At 44.7% G+C, this 25,129-nt stretch overlaps 1 protein-coding gene across 1 annotated transcript in view; it reads left to right on the top strand.

Moving 5' to 3' along the window:
• The window catches only part of BCAS3 (BCAS3 microtubule associated cell migration factor), a 720,894-nt gene extending 696,003 nt beyond the window's left edge, over positions 1-24,891 (top strand). Inside the window, exon 26 of the mRNA XM_081346686.1 lies at positions 23,696-24,891. Within this exon, the coding sequence (XP_081202812.1) occupies positions 23,696-23,841 (146 nt within the window). The 3' untranslated portion in view covers positions 23,842-24,891. The remainder of the gene's footprint in view (positions 1-23,695) is intronic.
• The last annotated feature ends 238 nt before the right edge of the window (positions 24,892-25,129 follow it).

Raw genomic sequence — 25,129 nt, 5'->3', positions numbered from 1 at the left:
TTTCTCATGGCTATTGCTAAGCACACTGATTTGTGCTTCTTAGATTGTAAGCCGCCCTGAGTCTTCGGAGAAGGGCGGGATATAAATGGGATTTTTTAAAAAAATGACACAATTGGAAGGGACCTTGGAGGTCTTCTAGTCCAACCCCCTGTTTGAGCAGGAGACTCTATACATTCAGGACAAATATCTTCTTGAAAACTTCCAGTGTTGGAGCATTCACAACTTCTGGAGGCAAGTCGTTCCACTGATTAATTGTTCTCACTTTCAGGGAATTCCTCCTTAATTCTAGATATCTGAGGGGCTGCCACAAGGAAGAGTGGGTCAGGTTGTTCACCAGAGCACCAGAGGGAAGGATGAGAAGCAATAGTTGGAAACTGATCAAAGAGAGAAGCAACCTGGAACTAAGGAGGAACTTCCTAACAGCAGTGAGGACAATCAACCAGTGGAACAGCTTGCCTCCAGAAATTGTGGGCACTCCATCACTGGAGATTTTTAAGAAGAGACTTAAGAGATGGTATAGGTTCTCCTGCTTGAGCAGAGGGCTGGACTAGACAACCTCCAAGGTCCCTTCCAGCTCTCTTCTGTTCTCTAGATTGGGTCTTTATTTGTTAATCTTCCATTTGGAGCACCTGAATCTAGTTTACCTGCCTTTCCATAAGCCAATGTTAACTCATGGCCACCATCATGATAATGTCTCTCCAGGATGATTTGTCCCCCAACCAGTTTCTTCAAGTCTTCCAACAGTGCATTCATTGCCTATGTAACTGGTCCTCTCCCTTTTCTCTTTCTTTCCACCTTCAGAGCTTCAGAGATTTTTCCAGAGAGCTGGGTCTTTGTATCGTGTGTTCAAAGTAGGACAATTTGCACCTGGTCCTTTGTGTCTCCAGAGAACTCTGGATTGAGATAAAAGAGAATATTTGTACTCAGGGTTGGGTCCTTGAAACGTCTTGCGGGCATTTTATTACCCAACTAGGTAACAGCATCAGTGCTAGAAGGAAGTGGGGTTTGCTCTCATTTTACATACCTGTCCAAATTGGTGGGCAAGTTCTTGATGATTCCTTGATTGGGCTGTTGTCCATTGATAGCTTGTTTGTCTGCATTGGTAGTTCTTTGTTTGAAGCGTTGTTCACTTCTTGATTAGGATAAAATAGAGCTGAAAGGGACCTTGGAGGTCTTCTAGTCCAGGGCTTTTCAACCAGTGGTACGGGTACCACCTGTGGTACATTGGCACCTGGCAGGTGGTACGCGGCCATCCTAGAAAAGTGGTACCGGGGGAGGGGAATGAGTTGAACCGATGGCAGCACCGCACTAGCCTGAGTGAGAGATGGCTGGAGCTGCAGGGCTGTCAGGGCTCAGCGGAAGCGCTAGTATCAGTGCTTCTTCGGGGCTGTCAGGGCTCAGCGGAACTGCCAGGATCAGCGCCAGGCTCCAGCTGGAGCTCGGCGCTGATCCTGGTGCTTCTGAGCCCAGAAGAAGCGCCGATCACCTGGAATGTTGCAGCATCTCCAGGGTCTTGTGATTTACATTCAGATGCTTGGCAACTGATTCATATTTATGACAGTCACAGTGTCCCAGGGTCATGTGAAGTGACCAAAACCTGCTGCAACCACCCAGCAAGGGGGGGGGGGAATAAAAACCAAACACCCTCCCACACACACACTCCATCTCACCCCCGCTGCCAATCCTCCACAGAAATGCTTACAACAATGAAAACCTCGGACAGGAGGAAGAACGCCGCCGGGCGGGCAGGCAGGTGTCTTGCTCGGCTGTGGCTTGGAGGGCACTTTTTTCAGTGCCATTGTAACTTTGAACAATCAGTAAGCGAACTGTTGTAAGTCGAGGACTACCTGTACTTCATCACTTTTTTCCTTTTTTTGGGTCAAGTTTTTGACACCTTGCTAGGCGACTGGTGGTACCCGGATGTTGCCATATCCTAAAAGTGGTACAATGGTTGAAAAGGTTGAAAAGCCCTGTCCAGCCCACCCCCATAAACAGGAAAACCTATACCATTTCAAACAAGTGACTGTCTAGTCTCTTCTTAAAAATCTCCAGTGATGGAGCACCCACGGTTTCTGGTGGCAAGCTGTTCCACTGGTTGATTGTCCTCACTGTCAGGAAGTTTCTCCTTAATTCCAGGTTGCTTCTCTCTCTGATCAGTTTCCAACTATTGTTTCTCGTCCTTCTGTCTTGTGCTTTGGTGAATAACCTGACCCCCAATTCTTTGTGGCAGTCCCTCAGACACTGCAACACTGCTATCATGTCTCCCCTATTTCTTCTTTTCTTTAGACTAGCCAAACCCAAGTCCCGTAGCTGTTTTTCGTATGTTTTAGTCTCCAGGCCTTGGATCATCTTAGTTGCCCTCCTCTGAATTTTTTCCAGACTCTCAACATCTTTTTTGTGATATGGTGACCAAAATTGGCTGCAGTATTCCAGGTGTGGTCTTACTCGGTCTAGTGTCAACCTTGGTGTTAATCTCTGCTCATCTGGGTGTTGATTGCTGGTGAGGAGATGTTGCGGTCTTTTTGGTTCCTTTTTGGCTTTTTGATCGTCTCTTTTGCACGGCATGTAGATGTTGTTTATCTCAGTGTGCCTGTTGATGGCCGATTTGTCTGAGTGGTAGGCTTCCAGGAATTTTGGGGTGTTTTTCAGACATGGCTTGATCTAGAATGCTTGACTGGACTTGACTAGATCTTAGCTTGATCTAGAACTCCAGGTTGATTGGTTTGATGATCCTTGGTTATCCTGGTTGCCCATGGTCTTCTCAGAAGTCATTTTCAGACCAACATTGCACAGCATCAAGTATGTCTTCAGGTCACATGTGCACTTGTGAGTCCACCCACCTGAAATTGTTCTAAGTCAAGAGAGGAAGCATCTTTTCAGTAGGATTCCTGTCTCCCTTTGGTCCTTGCTCAATGCTTGGATTATTAAAATGAGACACTTGCTCAGGACGGAAGCCTCCCATGTAACCTCAAAAATTGGGGAGGGGGAACCTCGGGTCCTCAGTAAAGACGGTTGACATTTTGAGGTTAAACTTTGCCTGAAATATTATCATTCAGCCTATTAGCGAAACAATGCCCAGACTATGAGGTAACTGTCTACTTTCTAAAATTCACAGAAATAAGCCAATTTTTGAGACTCATCTGTTCTCCATGGAACAATGATTGCCTGCCTGCTTATCAGAACAGTGTAATTATAATTCAGAGGAGTTTATTCTTGGAATATATTTCTAAAAAAAACCCCCATTTTGCATTACCTTTCAGTTTTGTGGTCATAAACTGTGGAATTATTAGATGATTGTGTGTACCTGCACCTCCACAAACTTCTGAAATTTGAATAGCCACCAGAGCAGGTCTGGCTGGCTTTTCATGGTCAGCTGGCACCCTTCTTGAGCAAAAGTCATGTGTAATTTCATCCATAGTACAGGTAGTCCTCAACGTACAACCAGAATTGAGCCCAAAATTTATTTCGCTAAGCCAGACAGTTGTTAAATGAGCTTTGTCCCATTTTACGACCTTTATTGCCACCGTTGTTAAGTCAATCAATGCAACTGGTAAGTTAGTATCACGGTTGTGAAGGGAATCTGGCCTCCCCATTGATTTTGTTCGTCAGAAGGCCGCAAAAGGCTGATCACGTGACCCCAGGACACGGGAACCGTCATAAGTACATGCCAGTTGCCAAGCATCCTAGAATTGGCGCTTTGGAAAATAGGATGACCCCCCCCCCTCTTCTTTGTGAAACCCCCTCAAATATTGGAAGACTGCCATCATGCTATCAAGAGGCAATGGATAGAAACTCATCAAGGAAAGAAGCAACCTGGAATTTCCTGACAGTCGGAAAAATTAATTAGTGGAACAACCTGCCTCTAGAAGTTGTGAATGCTCCAACACTGGAAGTTTTTAAGAGGCAACCATCATAAACGCGAGACAGTTGCCAAGCAACCAGATTTTGATCCTGTGGTCATGGGGATGCTGCAACAGTCATAAGTGTGAAAAACAGTCATAAGTCCCCTTTTTCAGTGTGTTGTAATTCTGAAACATCACTAAAGGAATTGTTGTAAGTTTTACAACCCTCATGAACTATGACAGTGGTAGGCAACCTTGGCTCTTTTATGACTCATGGACTTCAACTCCCAGAATTCCTGAGCCGGCATGGCTCAGCATGGAAACCTCTCCATTTCTCCTCAGCGTGCCTGGCTCAGGAATTCTGGGAGTTGAAGTCCACGAGTCATAAAAGAGCCAGGGTTGCCTACCCCTGACTTATGACCTTAATTGCCAGGCAGATAATTCCTTGACATACACCACATGAGTCCCAAATTTCCATTGTTAAGCAAGAAAGTTGTGAAGTGAGTTTTGCCCCACTTTACGACTCTTCTTGCCACCGTTGTTAAATTAATCTCTTCAGTTGTCAAGTTAGTATCACAGTTATTAAGTGAATATGGCTTCCCCATTGACTTTGTTGGTCAGAAGGTCGCAAAAGGGGATCACGTGACCCTGGGGCTCTGCAACTGTCATAAGTACATGCCAGCTGGCAAGCTTCCGAATTATGATCACATGACCATGACGATGCTGCAATGGCTATAATTGTGAAAAACGGCCATAAGTCCATTTTTGCAGTGCTATTGTAACTTAGAATGATCACTAAATGAACTGTTGTAACTCGAGTACTACAGAGTCAAAATCAGCATTGTTTGACAGAGAAATAATATTCTTGATATTGTTGAGTTTTATTTTTACTGCAGCTATTCTATCCATCAGTTATAACTTATCCCATCTTTAAATATTTTTTTTCAATCTCATTCCAGATTTTGACATAAATGTTTTGGTAAACCGTACAGTTTATGTTCATCAGAGTAACCCCAAAATATTTTACCTTTGGGGGGGATGTTGGAGTCCTAGTGGACGATCACTTGACTATGATCCAGCAGTGTGCAGCAGCAGCCAAAAAAGCTAATACAATCTTGGGTTGTATAAACAGAGGCATAGAATCAAGATCACCGTATTAGTACTGCTTTATAAAACTCTAGTGAGACCACACCTGGAATACTGCAGCCAATTTTGGTCACCATATCACAAAAAATTCAGAGAAGAGTAACTAAGATGATCCAAGGCCTGGAGATTAAAACATATGAAGAACGGCTGCAGGACTCGGGTTTGGCTAGTCTAAAAAGAAGAAGAAATAGAGGAGACATGATAGCAGTGTTCCAGTATTTGAGGGGCTGCCACAAAGACGAGGGGGTCACGTTATTCTCCAAAGCACCAGAGGGAAGGACGAGAAACAATGGTTGGGAACTGATCAAAGAGAGAAGCAACCTGGAATTAAGGAGAAACTTCCTGACAGTGAGGACAATTAACCAGTGGAACAGCTTGCCACCAGAAATCGTGGGCGCTCCATCACTGGAGATTTTTAAGAAGAGACTGGACAGTCACTTGTCTGAGATGGTATAAATTCTCCTGCTTGAGTAGGGGGCTGGACTAGACGACCTCCAAGGTCCCTTCCAGCTGTATTCTATTCTATTCTATTCTATTCTATTCTATTCTATTCTATTCTGTTCTGTTCTATTCTATTCTATTCTATTCTATTCTATTCTATTCTATTCTATTCTATTCTATTCTATTCTATTCTATTCTATTCTATTCTATTCTATTCTATTCTATTCTATTCTAGACATACCTATTTCCTTCAGTTGATCATCATATGGTTTATCCTCCAGACTCCATTCACAGTTTCTGGAGGCAAGCCACTGGTCAATTGTTCTAACTCTCAGGCAGTTTCTCCTTAGTTCTAGGTTGCTTCTCTCCTTGATTAGTTTCCATCTGTTGCTTCTTGTCCTGCCTTCAGGTGCTTTGGAGAATAGCTTGACTCCCTCTTCTTTGGGGGCAGCCCCTGAGATAATGGAAGACTTGCTATCCTGTCCCCCCTCGTCCTTCTCTTCATTAAACTAGACATGCCCAATTCCAGCAAATGTTCTTTCTATGTTTTAGCTTCCAGTCCCCTAATCATCTTTGTTGCTCTTCTCTGCACCCTTTCCAGAGTCTCAACATCTTTTTTGTATTGTGGTGGCCAAAACTAGATGCAGAATTCCAACTTTGTCCTCACCACTTCAATATAAAGCGGTACTATCACTTCTTGTCATCTTGATGTTCTCCCTCTGTTGACGCAGCCCAGGACTGTATTGGCTATTTTGAAGAACAAACTATTCTCCAGATCGTATCAAGACCAAAATCCTGAACTGGCCTTGCCCTGCCCATATTAGTGTTGAAAAGGGTTTGTGTGAACATTTCCCTTTTTTAAAAAAAAATAAAATCTGATGTCCTTTTAATTGCCCAAGAATCACGGTGATGCAAACCTGGAGAGATTCCAAAAGAATTTATTTTTTTTTTTTTTAAAAAATGACATTTTGACAAAACTTGAGTTGTCAAGGCTCTTCTTTGTCTTTTTCTGGTCCAGAACAAATCCTCAACAAAAATATATTTTTACAGCAGATAAAAAAGATAACCCTTAGGAACGCTTTTCTCTCCGAAGCTACAGTTGTTGGGGGGGGGGAGAAACTGGACCTGGTTTGGGATCTTTCGAACTGCAGTACATGTTAGTTTCCCGCTTTGTGGTCTGTTTATCTTAATTGTGCCCAGATACTCTGGGGAAGGAATGATTTTAAAAAAGACACATTTATCAAAGCGCTATAATCAACTGAAAAGTCAGTTCCAAAATCTGTCTTCCCCCACCCGAAAATCAGCCTGTGTGTGTGTTTCTCGATTCTGTAGCCGGGCCGGGGTGGGGTGGGGGCATATGATCAGCAATCAGATCTGAGAGCCTGGCTTTTGGAGAGTTTCAACTCTAGCGTCTGGGAAGCAAAAAATAAAATAAAATAGCAAGTTTCTAGTCCTTATGAATGGCCTTGGCAAGCTATTTTAGCCTAACCGGCTTCACATCATCCCTCGAGGGTCTAGTTCAGCTCTTGGCCAAAAATTCTGGGACATGACCTGACCAGATTAATCAGTTTCCTGCAGAGGAGAATAAAGCCATAAATTGAAGTCAGATCCATTTTGTAGGTGGGTGTCCCAGTGACTCATGTCTAGGTTTTTCTTCCTGTCTTTGCAAGGTTGTGGACGTTAGGCGTTCTCTTGAGGGCGTCAGAAAATGCTGGATGTTGTGTTGCTGTGAGAATTTCCTCTAGCCTGGGAATCTGGCCTGCCGGTTCCCTATTTGGCATCTGAAAAGAAGAATTGTACAGATAGAACAGAATAAGAATAAGGGACCTTGGAGGTCTTCTAGTCCAACCACCACCACCACCCCCCGCCCATGCAGGAGATTCTATATACCATTTCTGACAGATGGCAGTCCAGGGTCTTCTTGAAAGCCTCCAGTGATGAAGCACCAACAACTTCTGAAGACATGTTGTTCCGTGGATTACTCCCACTCTCAGACAAATTTCTCCTTATCTCTAGGTTGAATCGCTCTTCGATAACTTTCCATCTGTTATTCCTTATCTGGCCTTCAGTCCTTGACTTTCTTTCAAGATCAGGTGAAGTCTTAATACCACTTTACAAGGCCTCGGTAAGGCCACACTTGGAATACGGCATCCAGTTTTGGTCACCACGATGTACAAAAAATGTTGAGATTCTGGAAAGAGTGCAGAGAAGAGCAACAAAGAGGATCAGGGGACTGGAGGCTAAAACATAGAAGGAATGGTGGCTGGAATTGGGTACGTCTAGTTTAATGAAGAGAAGGACGAGGGGGGACATGATAGCAGTGCTCCAATATCTCAGGGGCTGCCCCAAAGAAGAGAGAGTCAAGCTATTCTCCAAAGCGCCTGAAGGCAGGAGAAGAAGCAACGGATGGAAACTCATCAAGGAGAGAAGCAACCTAGAACTAAGGAGAAACTTCCTGACAGTGAGAACAATTAACCAGTGGAACAACCTGCCTCCAGAAGCTGTGAATGGAGTCTGGAGGATAAACCATAAGATGATCAACTGAAGGAGACACTGGAAGTTTTGAAGAAGAGACTGCACAGCCATTTGACTGAAATGGTATAGGGTTTCCTGCCTGAGCAGGGAGTTGGACTAGATGACCTCCAAGGTCCCTTCCAACTTTATTATTATTATTACTTACAACTATTCGTTTAGTGAGTGTTCAAAGTTATTCACGGCTGACACTTAAGTCCTGTTGCTTGAGGGAAGGTTGCAAAAGGCGGTCACATGACCCCAACCGTCATAAATTTGAGTCAGCCCGAATTTCGCTCATGTGATCCTGGGGTGTGTGTGTGTGCTGCAACGGTCGTAAGTGTGGAGAAACAGTCATAAGTCACTTTTTTCACTGCCCTTATAACTTAGAACAGTCACTAAATGAAACTCAAGGACTTACCTCTTTTTTGGCCCCTGGGAAGATGTACGGCCTTCAACACGCAGAATTCCCCGGCCAGCCTGATTTCAGATCTGGGGCCTTCCATACCCAGAATACCTAGGGGTTGGGGGAATTCTGGGAGGTGAAAACCCCCTATTTTTCAAGCTAGCCAACTTGAGAAGCACGAACGGGAGAGGCTAGTTGAAGCTCCAAAGGCTGAAGCCGGGCGGATGAATTGAGTGACGTGTGAAAACGAGGCTCCAATTAGTTCTTTCCACCCGCCTGCTCCCATTCATGAATGGCCAAAGGGGTCATCCCATTGCCAGCAGACCCCCTTGAGCTTAACGCATCCTGACAGGTTATGGCGATGAAAAGCATGAAGGCCTTCCCTTGGCTCCTCACCACCACCACATTGGCCTGCCCACAAAACATAGAATCGTAGGGCTGGGAGGGACCTCAGTGGTCTTCTAGTCCAACCCAATTCCCAAAGGGGTTTGCCTCCAGAAATCGTGGGCGCTCCATCACTGGAGATTTTTAAGAAGAGACTAGACCAGGGGTAGGCAAGCTTGGCTCTTTTAACGACTCGTGGACTTCAACTCCCAGAATTCCTGAGCCGGCATGGCTCAGCATGGAAACCTCTCCCTTTCTCCTCAGCATGGCTGGCTCAGGAATTCTGGGAGTTGAAGTCCACAAGTCATGAAGGGGCTATAATTCCCCATGCTGGCTCAGGAATTCTGGGAGTTGAATTCAGGGTAAATTACCCTAATTCAGGGGTAGGCAATCTTGGCTCTTTTATGACTCGTGGACTTCAACTCCCAGAATTCCTGAACCGGCATGGCTCAGCGTAGAAACCTCTCCCTTTCTCCTCAGCATGGCTGGCTCAGGAGTTCTGGGAGTTGAAGTCCACGAGTCATGAAGGGGCTATAATTCCCCATGCTGGCTCAGGAATTCTGGGAGTTGAAGTCTATTGCCCTAATTCAGGGGTAGGCAACCTTGGCCCTTTTATGACTCGTGGACTTCAACTCCCAGAATTCCTGAGCCGGCATGGCTGAGCTTGGAAACCTCTCCCTTTCTCCTCAGCATGGCTGGCTCAGGAGTTCTGGGAGTTGAAGTCCACGAGTCATGAAGGGGCTATAATTCCCCATGCTGGCTCAGGAATTCTGGGAGTTGAAGTCTATTACCCTAATTCAGGGGTAGGCAACCTTGGCTCTTTTATGACTCGTGGACTTCAACTCCCAGAATTCCTGAGCCAGCATGACTCGGCGTGGAAATCTCTCCCTTTCTCCTCAGCATGGCTGGCTCAGGAGTTCTGGGAGTTGAAGTCCACGAGTCGTAAAAGAGCCAAGCTTGCCTACCCCTGTCACTAGACAGTCACTTGTCTGAAATGTTATAGGTTCTCCTGCTTGAGCAGGGGGCTGGACTAGAAGACCTCCAAGGTCCCTTGCAGCTCTACTTTATTCTGTTCTAAAAGTAGGAGACCTTATGCCATCGCGGTCAAATGGCTGTCCAGTCTATTTGTGAAAACCTGCAGTGATGGAGCACCCACAATTCCAGGAGGCAGGTTTTTCCACTGTTTAATTTTTCTCACTGTCAGAAAATTTTCTCCTTAATTTTAGGTTGGAATTCTAAGAGCTTCCACCCATTCATTACTTCTTGTCCTGTCCTCAAGTGCTTTGGAGAATAAGTCAATCCCCTCTTCTCTATGTAAAAGGTAAAGGTAAAGGTTCCCCCGCACACGCGTGCTAGTCGTTTCCGACTCTAGGGGCCGGTGCTCATCTCCGTTTCAAAGCCGAAGAGCCAGCGCTTGTCCGAGGACGTCTTGGTGTTACCTTCCCACCGTAGTGGTCCCTATTTTTCTACTTGCATTTTTACGTGCTTTCAAACTGCTAGGTTGGCAGAAGCTGGGACGAATAACAGGCGCTCACTCTGCTACACGGCACTCGGGATTTGACCCGCCAAACTGCCGATCTTCTGATCGACAAGCTCAGCGTCCTAACCCACTGACAGCCCCTCAAATACAGGAAGAGCATTAGCATGTCCCCCCTAATTTTTCTCTTTGATAGGTTAGACATACCTGGCTCCTTGAACTGTTCATCATACAATTTAGTCCCTCAAATCCTTTATGATAAGAGAATAACAGAGTTGGAAGGGACCTTGGAGGTCTTCTAGTCCAACCCCCTGCTCAAGCAGGAGTCCCTATACCATTTCATACAAGTAGTCATCCAGTCTTTTCTTTAAAACCTCCAGCGATGGAGTACCCACAACCTCTGGAGGCAGGTTGTTCCATTGGTCAATTGTCCTCACTGTTAGGAAATTCCTCCTTAGTTCTAGGCTGCTTCTCTCCTGGATTAGTTTCCATCCGTTGCTTCTTGTCCTGCCTTCGGGAGCTCTAGAGAATAGCTTGACTCCCCCTTGTTTGTGACAACCCCTGAGATATTGGAAGACTGCTATCATGTCACACCTGGTTCTTCTTTTCATTATACTAGACATACCAACTTCTTGCAACCGTTCTTCATATGTTTTATCCTCCAGCCCTCTGATCATCTTCATTGCTCTTCTCTGCATATTTTCTAGGCCTGCATTTCTGCAGCAGCAGCAATAATAATAATAATAATAATAATAATAATAATAATAATAATAATAATAATAATAATAATATTTCAGAATTCAAACTGACAAGCACCTGCAACGTAACACCCTGGACTTAACAATTGTCGATAAGAAAGACAACAATTCTGGATAGTGGACATGGCAGTGCCTGGAGACAGCAGAATAGACAAGAAAGAACTGGAGAAGATAACAAAATACAAAGACCTACAAATAGAAATAGAAAGACTGTGGCAAAGGCAAGCAATGGTAGTAGCAATAGTAATAGGCAATCCCAAGACAACTGAAGCACCACTTGAACACCATCGGCATTGACAAATTCGCCATTAGTCAATTGCAGAAGGAATTGACTGGAACTAGGAACTGCTTCCATCCTGCGACGAGATCTGTAATACCATCAAACATCCACATGTGCCTATCCCAGGTGTTTGGTAAGGACTAGATAGGTAGACAAAAATGCCAAATCCAGTCTGAACAACTGGCTGACTGTGCAATGATTAATAATAATAATAATAATAATAATAATAATAATAATAATAATAATAATAATAATAATAATAATAATAGTAATAATAATAATAATAATAATAATAATAATAATAATAATAATAATAATAATAATAATAATAATAATAATAATAATAATAATAAAAAACAACTGTGCTACTTGAAACATCTTACATTTTAAGGAGATACTTGGTTGATACCTAGGATGCTGGCAGCAAACCGTGTCAACCATTAGTGCCAGTCAATTTGAGTGTTCAGTTGACTGAGTTTCATGTTTCATGAATAAAAGTTTAAGAAGAAGAAGAAGAAGAAGAAGAAGAAGAAGAAGAAGAAGAAGAAGAAGAAGAAGAAGAAGAAGAAGAAGAAGAAGAAGAAGGAGGAGGAGGAGGAGGAGGAGGAAGGGACTTGGAGGTCATCTAATCCAACCCGCTGCTCAGGCAGGAAACCCTACACCATTTCAGACAAATGGCTGCCCAGTCTCTTCTTAAAAACTTCCAGTGTTGGAGCATTCACAACTTCTGGAGGCAGGTTGTTACACTGGCTAATTGTTCTCCCTGTCAGGAAATTTCTCCTTAGTTCTAGGTTTGCTTCTCTCCTTGATGAGTTTCCATCCATTGCTTCTTGTTAACATCATCAGCGTCGGAGGAACATGGCACATCCTGTCCATCTCTGCTCGCCGGATTCTGCCTCCTCTTTCTGTTCACTGCTCCTGCGAGAGATTTGGCTGAAATCTTCCCCCTTCTGTTTGGGGGAAGTCAGAAAGGAAAAGCTATTAGGACGGAGAATTCACCCGGCAGGAGATTCCACCATTATGAAAGAAAGGAAAAAGAATGCACGTGTAGCTACGAGGCGGAGAAGGAGCATAATTTACGAGCGTTTCAAGGCTCCACGGATCTCCAAAGGCAGCTCTGGATTAATGTCCCGTATAAAAATGGGCTTGCATTTAAACGAGGCGGGACAAGGCCGCCATCTTCTTTTTTTTATTTTTTAAGAACCCCAAAGGCTACCTTCCGACAGCTCCATGTCTTTCTCCTTTTTCAGTTTTGTCCATTCTCTACAAGACAGAAAATACAAGGGTCTCAGCTGGACTTCTTCGGTCTCCTAAAAAAATAAATTAAAAAAAATCATAAAATCAAAGTGGAGTGAAGATCCATCGAATCCAACTGTTCTCGGGACGGTTAGGGAATTGTCTTTGCTGTACAACAAATTTGAAACTGCAGCGTTCTGTTTTCGGCCTACCCCGGTGAGGGCATCCATGAGAAAGGATGTGGGGAAAAAGAGAATATTTGTAGTTGTGGGGCCCTTGCTGATTTCTGACCTGTGTTGTTTGCTTGCAGACGTTTCGTGACCAGCTTCCTTCTAGCACTGATGAAGTTACCCAGGTGGGCAATGGGGAAAAAAATGTGACCACTCCTCCTACTTATGACCATCCGTGTATCTCCAAGGTCACATGATCAGAATTCAGGCACTTGGCAACTGGAATGTCTTTAAAAAGGGTTGCAGCAACCTGCTAGTCACGTGAGCTCCGTTTGCAACGGTTCCGACAAGCAAAGTCGTGGGGATTCGCTAAACAATAGTGTGATTCACAGCACAACTGCAGGGAATCGCTTCCTACAACTAGGGCAGAGAAGAGCAACAAAGATGATTAGGGGAACAGATTTAGGTTGCTGGAATTTGGTGTGTCTAGTTCAGGGGTAGGCAACCTTGGCTCTTTTATGACTCATGGACTTCAACTCCCAGAATTCCTGAGCCAGCCATGCTGGCTCAGGAATTCTGGGAGTTGAAGTCCATGAGTCATAAAAGAGCCGAGGTTGCCTACCCCTGGTCTAGTTTAATGAAAAAAAGGACGAGGGGAGACGTGATAGCAGTGTTCCAGTATCTCAGGGGTTGCCCCAAAGAAGAGGGAGTCAAGCTATTCTCCCAAGGGCCCGAAGGCAGGAGAAGAAGCAACGGATGGAAACTCATCAAGGAGAGAAGCAACTTGGAACTATATAGAGGTATTTCCTGACATTTGGAACAATTAACCAGTGGAACAACCTGCCTCCGGAAGTTGGCTGGCTGGGGAATTCTGGGAGTTGAAATCCACCCATCTTAAAGTAACCAAGTTGGAAAAACACCGATCTGCGCAGAGGATTCAGAACATATTTTATGTTTTAATATGAAAACCAGGTGAAAGCAAGGTGTGCCTTTCTCTCTGGTTTCCTGCCCCTGCTGTTGCATGCCGCTCCGATCGAGGAAGTGTGTCAGGGCTCAGCTAAGCATGACTCACTCATGCGCTCCGCAGAGCCATTAATGTGCAAGGCGGAAGAAGGTTCACATCACAGCTGGAAGATGCATTAAATAAATACGAACTGAGGAGAAGGAGAAGGTTTTGCAGGGATGGGCTGCAGATTGGCAGGTTGCTTGAGTTCAGAGACCCCAGTTGGCACTCAGCTTAGACTCCCCCATCCTAGCCTCACCTCTCTTCAAAGAGACAAGCAACCTAGAACTAAGGGGAAATTTCCTGACAGTGAGAACAATTAGTCAGTGGGACAACCTGCCTCCAGAAGCTGCGAATGCTCCAACACCAGAAGTTTTTAAGAAGAGACTGGACAGCCATTTGTCTGAAATGGTATAGGGTTTCCTGCCTGAGCAGGGGGTTGGACTAGAAGACCTCCAAGGTCCCTTCCAACTCTGTTATTCTGTTATTAACACTGGAGGTTTTTAAGAAGAGATTGGGCTATCTGAAATGGGCTAGGGCAGGGGTAGGCAACCTTGGCTCTTTTAAGACTCGTGGACCTCAACTCCCAGAATTCCTGAGTCTGCTATGCTATGCTATGCTATGCTATGCTATGCTATGCTATGCTATGCTATGCTATGCTATGCTATGCTATGCTATGCTATGCTATGCTATGCTATGCTATGCTATGCTATGCTGACTCAGGAATTCTGGGAGTTGAAGTCCACGAGTCATAAAAGAGCCAAGGTTGCCTACCCCTGGTATAGGGTTTCCTGCCTGAGCATGGGGTGGATTAGATGACCTCCAAGATATCTTATTATTATTATTATTATTATTATTATTATTATTATTATTATTATTATTATTATTATTATTATTATTATTATTATTATTATTATCATTATTATAAAACTTTTATTCATAAAACATGAAACTCAGTCAACTGAACACTCAAATTGACTGGCACTAGTGGTTGACACGGGCTGCTGCCAGTGTCCTAGGTATCAACCAGGTATCTCCTTAAAATGTAAGATGTTCCGAGTAGCACAGTTTTTTGTAGCTTTGCAGGTTATTGCAGGAAGCTGCAATTTCTTGATGTGTTTTGCAAAGCTTTTGGACCTAGTTCCCAGTGCCCCGATGACAATGGGTATCACTGTTACGCGTTTCATCCATAATCGCGCAGTTTCGATGGCCAGGTTGCGGTATTTCGTAATTTTTTCCAGTTCTTTTTCTTCGACTCTGGCATCTCCTGGTACAGCCATATCAACCAGCTGTACGCTTCGGTTCTCTACGACTGTGATATCTGGCGTGTTGTGTTCCAAATGGCGATCTGTCTGTATTTGGAAGTACCACAAGATCTTCACCCTCTCATTCTCGACAACTTTTTCCACCCTATGTTCCCACGACTTTTCGGACACAGGCAAGTCATATTTTTTACACAATGCCCAGTGGATTAGTTTAGCAACTCGGTCATGTCTAGCTTTGTAATCAGTTTGCACAATTTTGCTGCACTCACATATTAAATGTGAAACAGTTTCAGCTTTGTCGTTGCAAAGTCGGCAATTTGGATTGTCAGTAGATTTTTGTATCTTCGCTTTCATGGCATTGGTTTGTAGTGCTTGTTCTTGAGCAGCCAGTATTAAGCCTTCTGTTTCTTTCTTGATGGTTCCCATCTTAAGCCATGCCCATGTCAGGTTGTTATCACATTTTCCTTCAATGTTTTTCAAATGATGTCCATGCAAAGCTTTGGTTTTCCATCTATTTAATCTGTCATCCAGCCGTTTTTCCTTATATTCTGCCTTTGTTTCTGTTATTTTGATAATGCTCTCTGTTTTCACAGCCTGCAGCAATTTTTCTGTACTTTGATTCACCTAGTCATTCAAACTTCATTTTTCTTCTTCTACAGTTTGGTGGATTTGCAGTAGCCCTCTGCCCCCTATTCTTCTTGGCAGGTACAATCTGTCGATGTCACTTCGTGGATGTAGAGCATGGTGCATGTTCAAGAGTTTACGCGTTTTCCGGTCTAGGTGTTCCAATTCGGCCAATGTCCAGTTGATAATTCCAGCTGGGTAGCGTATCACTGGGACTGCCCATGTATTAATGGCTTTAAGTATATTTCCACCATTCAGCTTTGATTTTAGTATTTTGCGGACTCTTCTGATGTATTCCTTTTGTGTTGACTCTTTGACTTTTCCATTCAAGATGTTATCTGCTTCCAATATGCCTAGGTATTTGTAACCGTCATCCTTTGCTAGTGCTTTCATAATACATCCGTTTCCCAGTTCTATTCCTTCTATTTTTCCCCTCGTTGCATGGATAATATAGCACATTTTCCAAGTCCAAAGTCCATTCTGATGTCGCTGCTAAACAGGTGAACTGCGCTGAGTATTGATTCAAGTTCAGTGTGGCTTTTTGCATAGTTTTAAGTCATCCATGTATAGTAGATGGTTTATCTTGCCATGCTGGCTTGAGATGTGGTATCCCAGTTTTGTGTTTCGTAATATTATTGTCAATGGAATTAATGCAATGTTGAACAGTAGTGGTGCATTATTATTATTATTATTATTATTATTATTATTATTATTATTATTATTATTATTACTATTACTACTACTACTACTACTACTACTACTACTACTACTACCACCATTGAAGAGAGAGAAAGAAACAACCTAGAATTTCCTAGGGGAAATTTCCTGACAGTGAGAACAATTAGTCAGTGGAACAATCTGCCTGCAGATGTTGTGAATGCTCCAATACTGGAGGTTTTTAAGAAGAGACTGGACAGTCACTTGTCTGAAATGGTATAGGTTCTCCTGCTTGAGCAGGGGGCTGGACTATAAGACCTCCAAGGTCCCTTCCAGCTCTGTTTTATTCTAAAGTGGAGCACCTTGGCTCTCCCCACAGATGCTCATCCCGATGTACGAAATGCTGGGATAGTTTTCTGGATGACGATTTTTACTATCTAGAACATAGCTAGTGGCCTATCTTACTTGGATTTGGAATATGGCATCCACTTTTGATGGCCAGGATGTAAGAAAGAGGTTGAGATTCTAGAAAGAGTGCAGAGAAGAGCAACAAAGATGATCAGGGGACTGGAGGCTAAAACATACAAGGAACAGTTGCTGGAATTTGGTATGTCTAGTTTAATGAAGAGAAGGGTGAGGGGTGACATGATAGCAGTCTTCCAGTGTCTCAGGGGCTGCCCCAAAGAAGAGGGAGTCAAGCTCTTCTCCAGAGCCCCTGAAGGCAGGACAAGAAGCAACAGATGGAAACTAATCAAGGAGAGAAGCAACCTAGAACTAAGGAGGAATTTCCTGACAGTGAGAACAATTAATCAGTGGAACGACTTGCCTTTAGAAGTTGTGGGTGCTCCATAACTCGAAGTTTTTAAGAAGAGACTGGACAACCATTTGTTTGAAATGGTGTAGGATCTCCTGCTTGGGTTGGACTAGAAGACCTCCGAGGTCCTATACACTTACAGCAACCAGTCCAAAGAATCACATCAAATATTTCATACCTTTCTCCACCTCCCCAGTGCCATAATAACCCACATTAGAGCCAATTTGGCCTAGCACAGGTAGAGTCCTAGGTGTGAAAAACGGTCCTAGGTCCCTTTTCCGAGGGCTGTTGTAGCTTCGAATGGTTACTAAATGAACAGTTGTAAGTGGAGGACTACCTGTACTTAAGGCTCTGTTGTTCTGCAGTCTGTATTTCCACGGGTTGTTTGAATTTGCTGAGGCAATCCTACCGGTAAGCGCAGATTTCAGTTGGGAAAAACATGGCTTCCTGTTTGGGATGGGGCTACGAAGGGAAAAGCAAGGGGTAGGCAAGCTTGGCTCTTCTATGACTCGTGGACTTCAACTCCCAGAATTCCTGAGCCAGCCACGCTGAGGAGAAAGGGAGAGCCATGCCAGCTCAGGAATTCTGGGAGTTGAAGTCCACGAGTCATGAAGGGACCATAGTTCCCCCATGCTGGCTCAGGAATTCTGGGAGTTGAAGTCCACGAGTCATGAAGGGACCATAGTTCCCCCATGCTGGCTCAGGAATTCTGGGAGTTGAAGTCCACGAGTCATGAAGGGACCATAGTTCCCCCATGCTGGCTCAGGAATTCTGGGAGTTGAAGTCCACGAGTCATAAAAGAGCCAAGCTTGCCTGCCCCACTCAAATATCCTGAATAAGATATTGAAAACTGCCAGTAGGTATCTGCTCTGCTTTAAGAAGAAGAAAAAAGGGGGGTAACTTTTGAATTTTGCCCCTTTTTGTGTGTTTCACCCCCTCCCCAATGAACACAGCCCTCTATTTATCCACAGAAGAGGCTCAACATCCATCACCGCTTCCCAACTCCGCTTCCCCCCAGCGCCTGAGCCCAAATCTAGAGTCATCTCCTCTAGGTTTGAGAAGGTAATTCCAGGTCAGAGCAAACATCCACCTGTTCCCTCGGGCTCTCTTGAAGTCCGAGAAATGTCATCAGAGCTGTAAGTAGCATCGTTTTCCAGCCATCGGACGCGGAGAGCCAGGCAAGCGCCCCTCCCTATGCGCAGAATCAGTCCAGGGAATAACTTCTCTCTCTCTTTCTTTCTCTCTCTCTTTCTTTCTCTCTCTCTTTCTTTCTCTCTCTCTCTCTCTCAGTTTCATGGGTCTGTGGCTTTAGGTTGTCCATCTTTTTGAAGGACGAGAGTATGTCAAGTCTTCTTGATGAAGAAATACTTCTGTCTAATACACGGCTGTCGGCATGTCCTTCCTTCCTTCCTTCCTTCCTTCCTTCCTTCCTTCCTTCCTTCCTTCCTTCCTTCCTTCCTTCCTTCCTTCCCTCCTTCCTGTTACTTCTTCCCTTCCCCTCCCTCCCTTCATTCCTTCCCTTCATCCTTCCTTCCCCTCCCTCCCTCCCTCCCTCCCCTGCCCTCTCCTTTCCCCTTTCTCTTTTATTTCCTTCTCTTCCTCTCTCCCCCTTTATCCCTCTTTTACATCCCTCCCTTCCTTTCTCTTCCCTTCTCTTCTCTTCTCCTACTCTCTCCCTCCCTCCCTCTTTCCCTCCCTTTCTCTCTCCTTTTATATCCCTCCTTCCTTCCCCTTCTTTCTTCTCTTCCCCTGCCCTCCCTCCCTTCCTTTCCCTTCTTTCTTCCCCTCCCTTCCCCTGCCCTCTCCCTTCCTCTCTCCCTCCCTCCCTCCATCTCTCTTTCTGTCTCTCTCCTCCTTCATCCTTCCCTCTCCTTCCCTTCTCCTGTGGCCCTGGAGTACCATGGCCATGGTTAAAGGGGCTGTTTCTCTGCCATTGATTCCTTCTTGGCCTGAGTCTGAGGTGTTAATATTGTGGTTTCCAGCCCTTCTCACCTTGAAAGCAGAGGTGGCCGGTGTGCTCTTGATGGATTTCTCTTGTGCTCACATGCCTCAGCGGGGTCTCTTGTGGTATTGATCTACTTCTAAAGATACTTATAGAGGGGGAAAAAAATCTTGATGTCTGAAGAAGGAAAACAGGTCAGACAAAGGTGAGAGATACGCACGCAAATCCGCTGTTGACCGGGGAAAGCAGAGGTGATGTAACTAAGGAAAGGGTTCTTCAAGCTTGATCCTTTTATGACTTGTGGACTTCAACTCCCAGAATTCCTCAGCCAGCAATGCCTGGCTGAGGAATTCTGGGAGTTGAAGTCCACAAGCTGGGGTCTTCAAAGCAGCGTGCCTGGCTGAGGAATTCTGGGAGTTGAAGTCCACAAGCTGGGGTCTTCAAAGCAGCGTGCCTGGCTGAGGAATTCTGGGAGTTGAAGTCCACAAGCTGGGGTCTTCAAAGCAGCGTGCCTGGCTGAGGAATTCTGGGAGTTGAAGTCCACAAGCTGGGGTCTTCAAAGCAGCGTGCCTGGCTGAGGAATTCTGGGAGTTGAAGTCCACAAGCTGGGGTCTTCAAAGCAGCGTGTCTGGCTGAGGAATTCTGGGAGTTGAAGTCCACAAGCTGGGGTCTTCAAAGCAGCGTGCCTGGCTGAGGAATTCTGGGAGTTGAAATCCACAAGCTGAGGTCTTCAAAGCAGCGTGCCTGGCTGAGGAATTCTGGGAGTTGAAGTCCACAAGCTGGGGTCTTCAAAGCAGCGTGCCTGGCTGAGGAATTCTGGGAGTTGAAGTCCACAAGTTGGGGTCTTCAAAGCAGCGTGCCTGGCTGAGGAATTCTGGGAGTTGAAGTCCACAAGCTGGGGTCTTCAAAGCAGCATGCCTGGCTGAGGAATTCTGGGAGTTGAAATCCACAAGCTGAGGTCTTCAAAGCAGCGTGCCTGGCTGAGGAATTCTGGGAGTTGAAGTCCACAAGCTGGGGTCTTCAAAGCAGCGTGCCTGGCTGAGGAATTCTGGGAGTTGAAGTCCACAAGTCTTAAAAGGGCCAGGTTTGAAGACCCCTGAACTAACGTAAATACAGGCAGTCCTCAACTTACGACCACGGTTGAGCCCAAAATTTCTATCGCTAAGTCAGACAATTGTTAAGTGAATTTTGCCTCTTTTCATGAACTTCCTTGCCACAGTCGTTAAGTTAGTAACACCATTGCTGTGGTTAAGTTAGCAACACTGTTGTTAAGTGAATCTTGGCTCCCCCTCCCCATTGACTTGGCTCGTCAGGAGGTCGCCAAAGGGGGCTCACGTGGGACACTGCCAAATATGAGTCAGCCGCCAAAGGTCTGAATTATGATCACCTGCAATGATCGTAAGTGTGAAAAATGGTCATAAGTCACCTTTTTCAGTGCCATTGTAAATTTGAAGGACCATTAAATGAACTGTTGTAAGTCGAGGACTACCGTATTGCAGCAAGAGGCGAAGGTCTGCAAACCTGGCCTCATCCAGATCGAAATCTTTTGAATTTTGGGGAGCAGTTCCCATGGCTCTATCACATTATAGATCTTATATGAGAATTACCAGGGGGAGGGTGGGGGAGAACCCTATTTGATCTATGGGCATCGGGCCCAGTAGCCTGTCTGCATAGTAGTAGGATAGGATAGGATAGGATAGGATAGGATAGGATAGGATAGGATAGGATAGGATAGAATAGAATAGAATAGAATAGAATAGAATAGAATAGAATAGAATAGAATAGAATAGAATAGAATAGAATAGAATAGAATAGAATAGAATAGAATAGAATAGAATAGAATAGAATAGAATAGAATAGAATAGAATAGAATAGAATAATATTAAAATAGAATAGAATAGAATGAAATAATATTACAATAGAACAGAACAGAGCAGAATAGCATAGCATAGCATAGCATAGCATAGAACAGAATAGAATAGAATAGAATAATATCTTTATTGTCCCTTTAAACGTACACTAATCAGCATACATTAAAATGAGATTTTGTTGCATACAGCTCCCAAAAGGTAACCACCTCCAATATACACCACATAAACATGACAAAAAACAAACAACAATAAAATAAATTATGCCTGTACCCACATACACAAACCTATGTGGCCCAGAGAAGCAACTCAGTCTAGTTCAGATACATATCTATACATGGCGATAAAAACGAATCTTGCGAGTTTACCAGGCGGACGTTATCTGCCTGTGTGAAGCCCCTCAAGCAGGGCACGGATCTGAACTCGAGACTGTTCTTGAGCGCCATTCTGTCTCCGATGGTGGAAATAACATATTGTGACTAGCAGCCATCGATAGCCTTCAATTCTATTCCATCCGTTTGCCTAATTTCCTTTGACAACGACCCAAATCCATGGCTGTCGTCAAGTCTTGTCATTGTGAGTTCTGGCAGGACAGAATGCCTTGTATATTTTTTTATTTTTTATTTTTTGGGGGGTGGGTGGGGGGAAAAGCCATTCTGAAATTCTGAGGGCCACACGGGACAAGCAAGGCAGAACAGTTGACTTGGTCATCAATGTGTCCAGAGAGATACTCAGTGGCAGGTAACTTCCATGTCCTTCACCACAAACATGGCAACTTTAAGACTTGTGGACTTCAACTTCCAGAATTCCCCCAGCCAGCTACCCAGTGGTGGGATTCAAACATGCGAATAACCGGTTCTCTGTGTGGATGCCGCTTCCGGAAGTCCATTCTGGGCCTGGGCAACAAAAAAATTAAGCTACCGGTTCTGCTGAAGTGATGCAAACCGGCTGAATCCCACCACTGCAGCTATCCATTCTGGGAGCTGAAGTCCCCAAAGCTTAAAGTTGTCACGGTTGGAAACCTGCCAAGTGTTAATACCACTTTACAAGGCCTTGGTAAGGCCACACTTGGAATACGGCATCCAGTTTTGGTCACCACGACATAAAAAAGATATTGAGACTCTAGGAAGAGTGCAGAGAAGAGCAACCAAGACGATTAGGGGACTGGAGGCTAAAACATGTGAAGAACGGTTGCAGGAATTGGGTATGTCTACTTTAATGAAGAGAAGGACTAGGGGTGACATGATAGCAGTCTTCCAATATCTCAGGGGCTGCCACAAGGTAGAAGAGGGGGTCAACCCATTCTCCAAAGCGCCTGAAGGCAGGACAAGAAACAATGGAGGGAAGCTAATCAAGGAGAGAAGCAACCTAGAACTAAGGAGGATTTTCCTCACAGTAAGAGCAATTAATCAGTGGAACTACTTGCCTCTAGAAATTATGAGTGCTCCAACACTGGAGGTTTTTAAGAAGAGATTGGAAAACATTTTTTTCCTGAAATAGTATAGGGTTTCCTGCTTGTGCAGGGGGTTGGACTAGAAGACCTCTAAGGTCCCCTCCAGCTCTGTTATTCTGTTCTCTTAACCTGAAGCAAGCCAGCATTCAGGGGCTCCAGAAACCTGGATTTGTAGCCACAATTTTGTATTGTTACAAATAGGGCTTTTTTTTCTCATGGAACGCTCAGAACGGAGTTCCGGCACCTTTTTTTTGGATGGAACCTTGTAGGGTAGGCCAGGTGGGTTGTATGACATGTGTGAGTTCCGGCACCTTTTTCTTTTACAAACAAAGCACTGGTTACAAGTCTCGAAATGGGGATTGCAAAGCCTGGATGAAGAGCTGTGCAGAATATGTACTCGTTTGTGGAAGGGCTTCCACGAATGGCTTCTGAAGGGTCAGGAGTTCAGCTAAGGGTTGCAGCCACCAAAAGGACTTTTTTTTTTAAATCCAAGTACAGCAGTTTCTCAATCTTAGAGCCACAATGATTGTTAGATACTTCGGGAGAGGTGCCAAGATTAAAGAGGGGCAGCAAGGAATGCCTTCCATTGGCTACTCCTCAGCCAGGCAACACGCCAAAATAGTCTGCCCCAACCATGAAGAAAATATGCAGGTAAATCCTCAGATGTGCGAGCCCAATTTTATGAGCACCAAATTTCCATTGCTAAATGGAAGCATTTGTTAAGTGGATTTTGCCCCGTTTTACGTGGCACAGTTGTTAGGTGAGTCGCTTTAGGTGTTAAGTTGGAAGTCGAGGACTTAGCTGTATTTCACCACCCAATCAGTACGGCTATGAGAATTGGGATATTTCGTCACTGGGATCACTGAGATAGTTAGGTCAGAGTTACATGAAGGTACCTGAACTTACATAGGGACACGGTGGCTCAGTGGGTTAGGACGCTGAGCTTGTCGATCAGATGGTCGGCAGTTTGGCGGTTCGAATCCCGAGTGCCGCGTAGCAGAGTGAGCTCCTGTTACTCGTCCCAGCTTCTGCCAACCTAGCAGTTCGAAAGCACGTAAAAATGCAAGTAGAAAAATAGGGACCACTCCGGTGGGAAGGTAACAGCGCTCCGTGCGCCTTTGGCGTCTAGTCATGCCGGCCACATGACCACGGAGACGTCCTCGGACAAGCGCTGGCTCTTCGGCTTTGAAACGGAGATGAGCACCGGCCCCTAGAGTTGGAAACGACTAGCACACATGTGCGGGGGAACCTTTACCTTTACCTTACGTGAACTTACATGAAGGTATTTGGCTTAGAGGAATACATTGCTGCATCCCAAATCATCCCAACTCAAGGGACCCCCCCCAAGCCTTCCAACATTGGTCTTCTTTTTCAGTCTTCAGCGTTAACCAAAACGGTGTGTTTTTCTTCCCTTGCAGAGTTCCAGCGCGAAGGAAGCATTGAAACCTTGAGTAACAGCTCCGGGTCTACTAATGAGAGCATCCCTCGAACTTTGGATGGCTGCCGGTCTCCTCTTCCCACTGAAAGCCAGCCCTTGAGCCTCTTTCCAACGGGTTTCCCATAAACCATGTTCCTGGGGGGGGGGCGGAGGAGACAGCTTCAGCTTAGATTGACCAACCAACCAGTCAACCTTCTACAGAGGTTCTTGATGTCCAGCCATCTCAGTGGTTCCCTAAAACCCAGGAATGCTGGGTCTGCTTTTCGCCTTTCCAAGACCCTACGAACAAAATGCTGCCTTTGCTCTATCGTGCAATAGGACTGGGGAAGATTCTTCGCTAATATTTTTTTTTCTTCTCCTGATCTTCAAATCAGGGGTGGCTGTTTTCAAGAAGCATTCTGAAGCTCCTGGCCAAAATGGGCTGTTCCTCTTCCCCTGCCTCTTCCCCAAACTGAGATTTGGACTCTGAAAGTCAGCTCACCGCTAACTGTTTTTGCAAGACTTTTGCAAGTCGTTGTCTATCTCTGGTGTGTTTAGAAAAAAAAAAGGTCCCTTGCCTCAGAGCTGTTGGTATCTTTGCAAATCTCTGAAGCATCAACCGTTGGACGTAACACTATTCAGGGGGTCCTTGAGGCCCTCTGAGCTTGGTAGTTTTCTTGCAGACCTTACATTTACCAAACTGGGCAGCGTGCACTGATGATGTTACCTACTTTGGTAATGAAACGTCTGCAAGAAAACCACCCAGCTCAGAGAGCACCAAGGGCCCCTCAGTTCAACCCTGAGCTACAAACATTCTCAAATTCGGACTAGATTCAAATAATGACAAGAAAGTTAGTCGGGTTCCTCAAAACAGCCTTGCATTTGACATCTCTGTGCTTTGTTCCCTGGTATCCAAAGCCAGCTATATTACATGCAAAGGAGTTCTTTACAATTATTTTGATTTTATTTTATTTTTGTCCTCTTTCTTTCCTGGGAAGGATAACCTTTGATTTTTTCCCCCTCTCCTTTTGTTTTAGAAATAGACTTCATTTGATGATCATTCAAACTGTAAATTTCTTTCATTTGGGTATTATGTTGTTTCTTGGAACTCCTCCTGTCTGTGTTAAAATGCATGTGATGTTGAATAAAATGCTATGGCAAAACAATCGCTTTTGGCATTCTGGGGGAAAGTGGGGGCCGGGGAAATGAGTTTGCAATAACTTGAGAGAGAGAGTTAAAAGAGTAAGAAGACAAATAACATGAGACAGGGAATGGGTTTTCAACCACAGGGTTAAAAATCCCATCTTTCTTTTTGCAGATAGTTCTCTACTTACAGCCACTAGTGAGTCCAAAATTTCTGTTGCTAAGCTAGACAGGAAAGTTGCTCCATTGTGTGACCTTGCTTGCCACAATTAAGTGAATCACTGCAGTTGTT

This window comes from Vipera berus (assembly GCF_964194415.1).
Source record: "Vipera berus genome assembly, chromosome: 1".
Classification (NCBI taxonomy): Eukaryota; Metazoa; Chordata; class Lepidosauria; order Squamata; family Viperidae; genus Vipera; species Vipera berus.
This window is presented reverse-complemented; position numbering and strand designations above follow the sequence as displayed.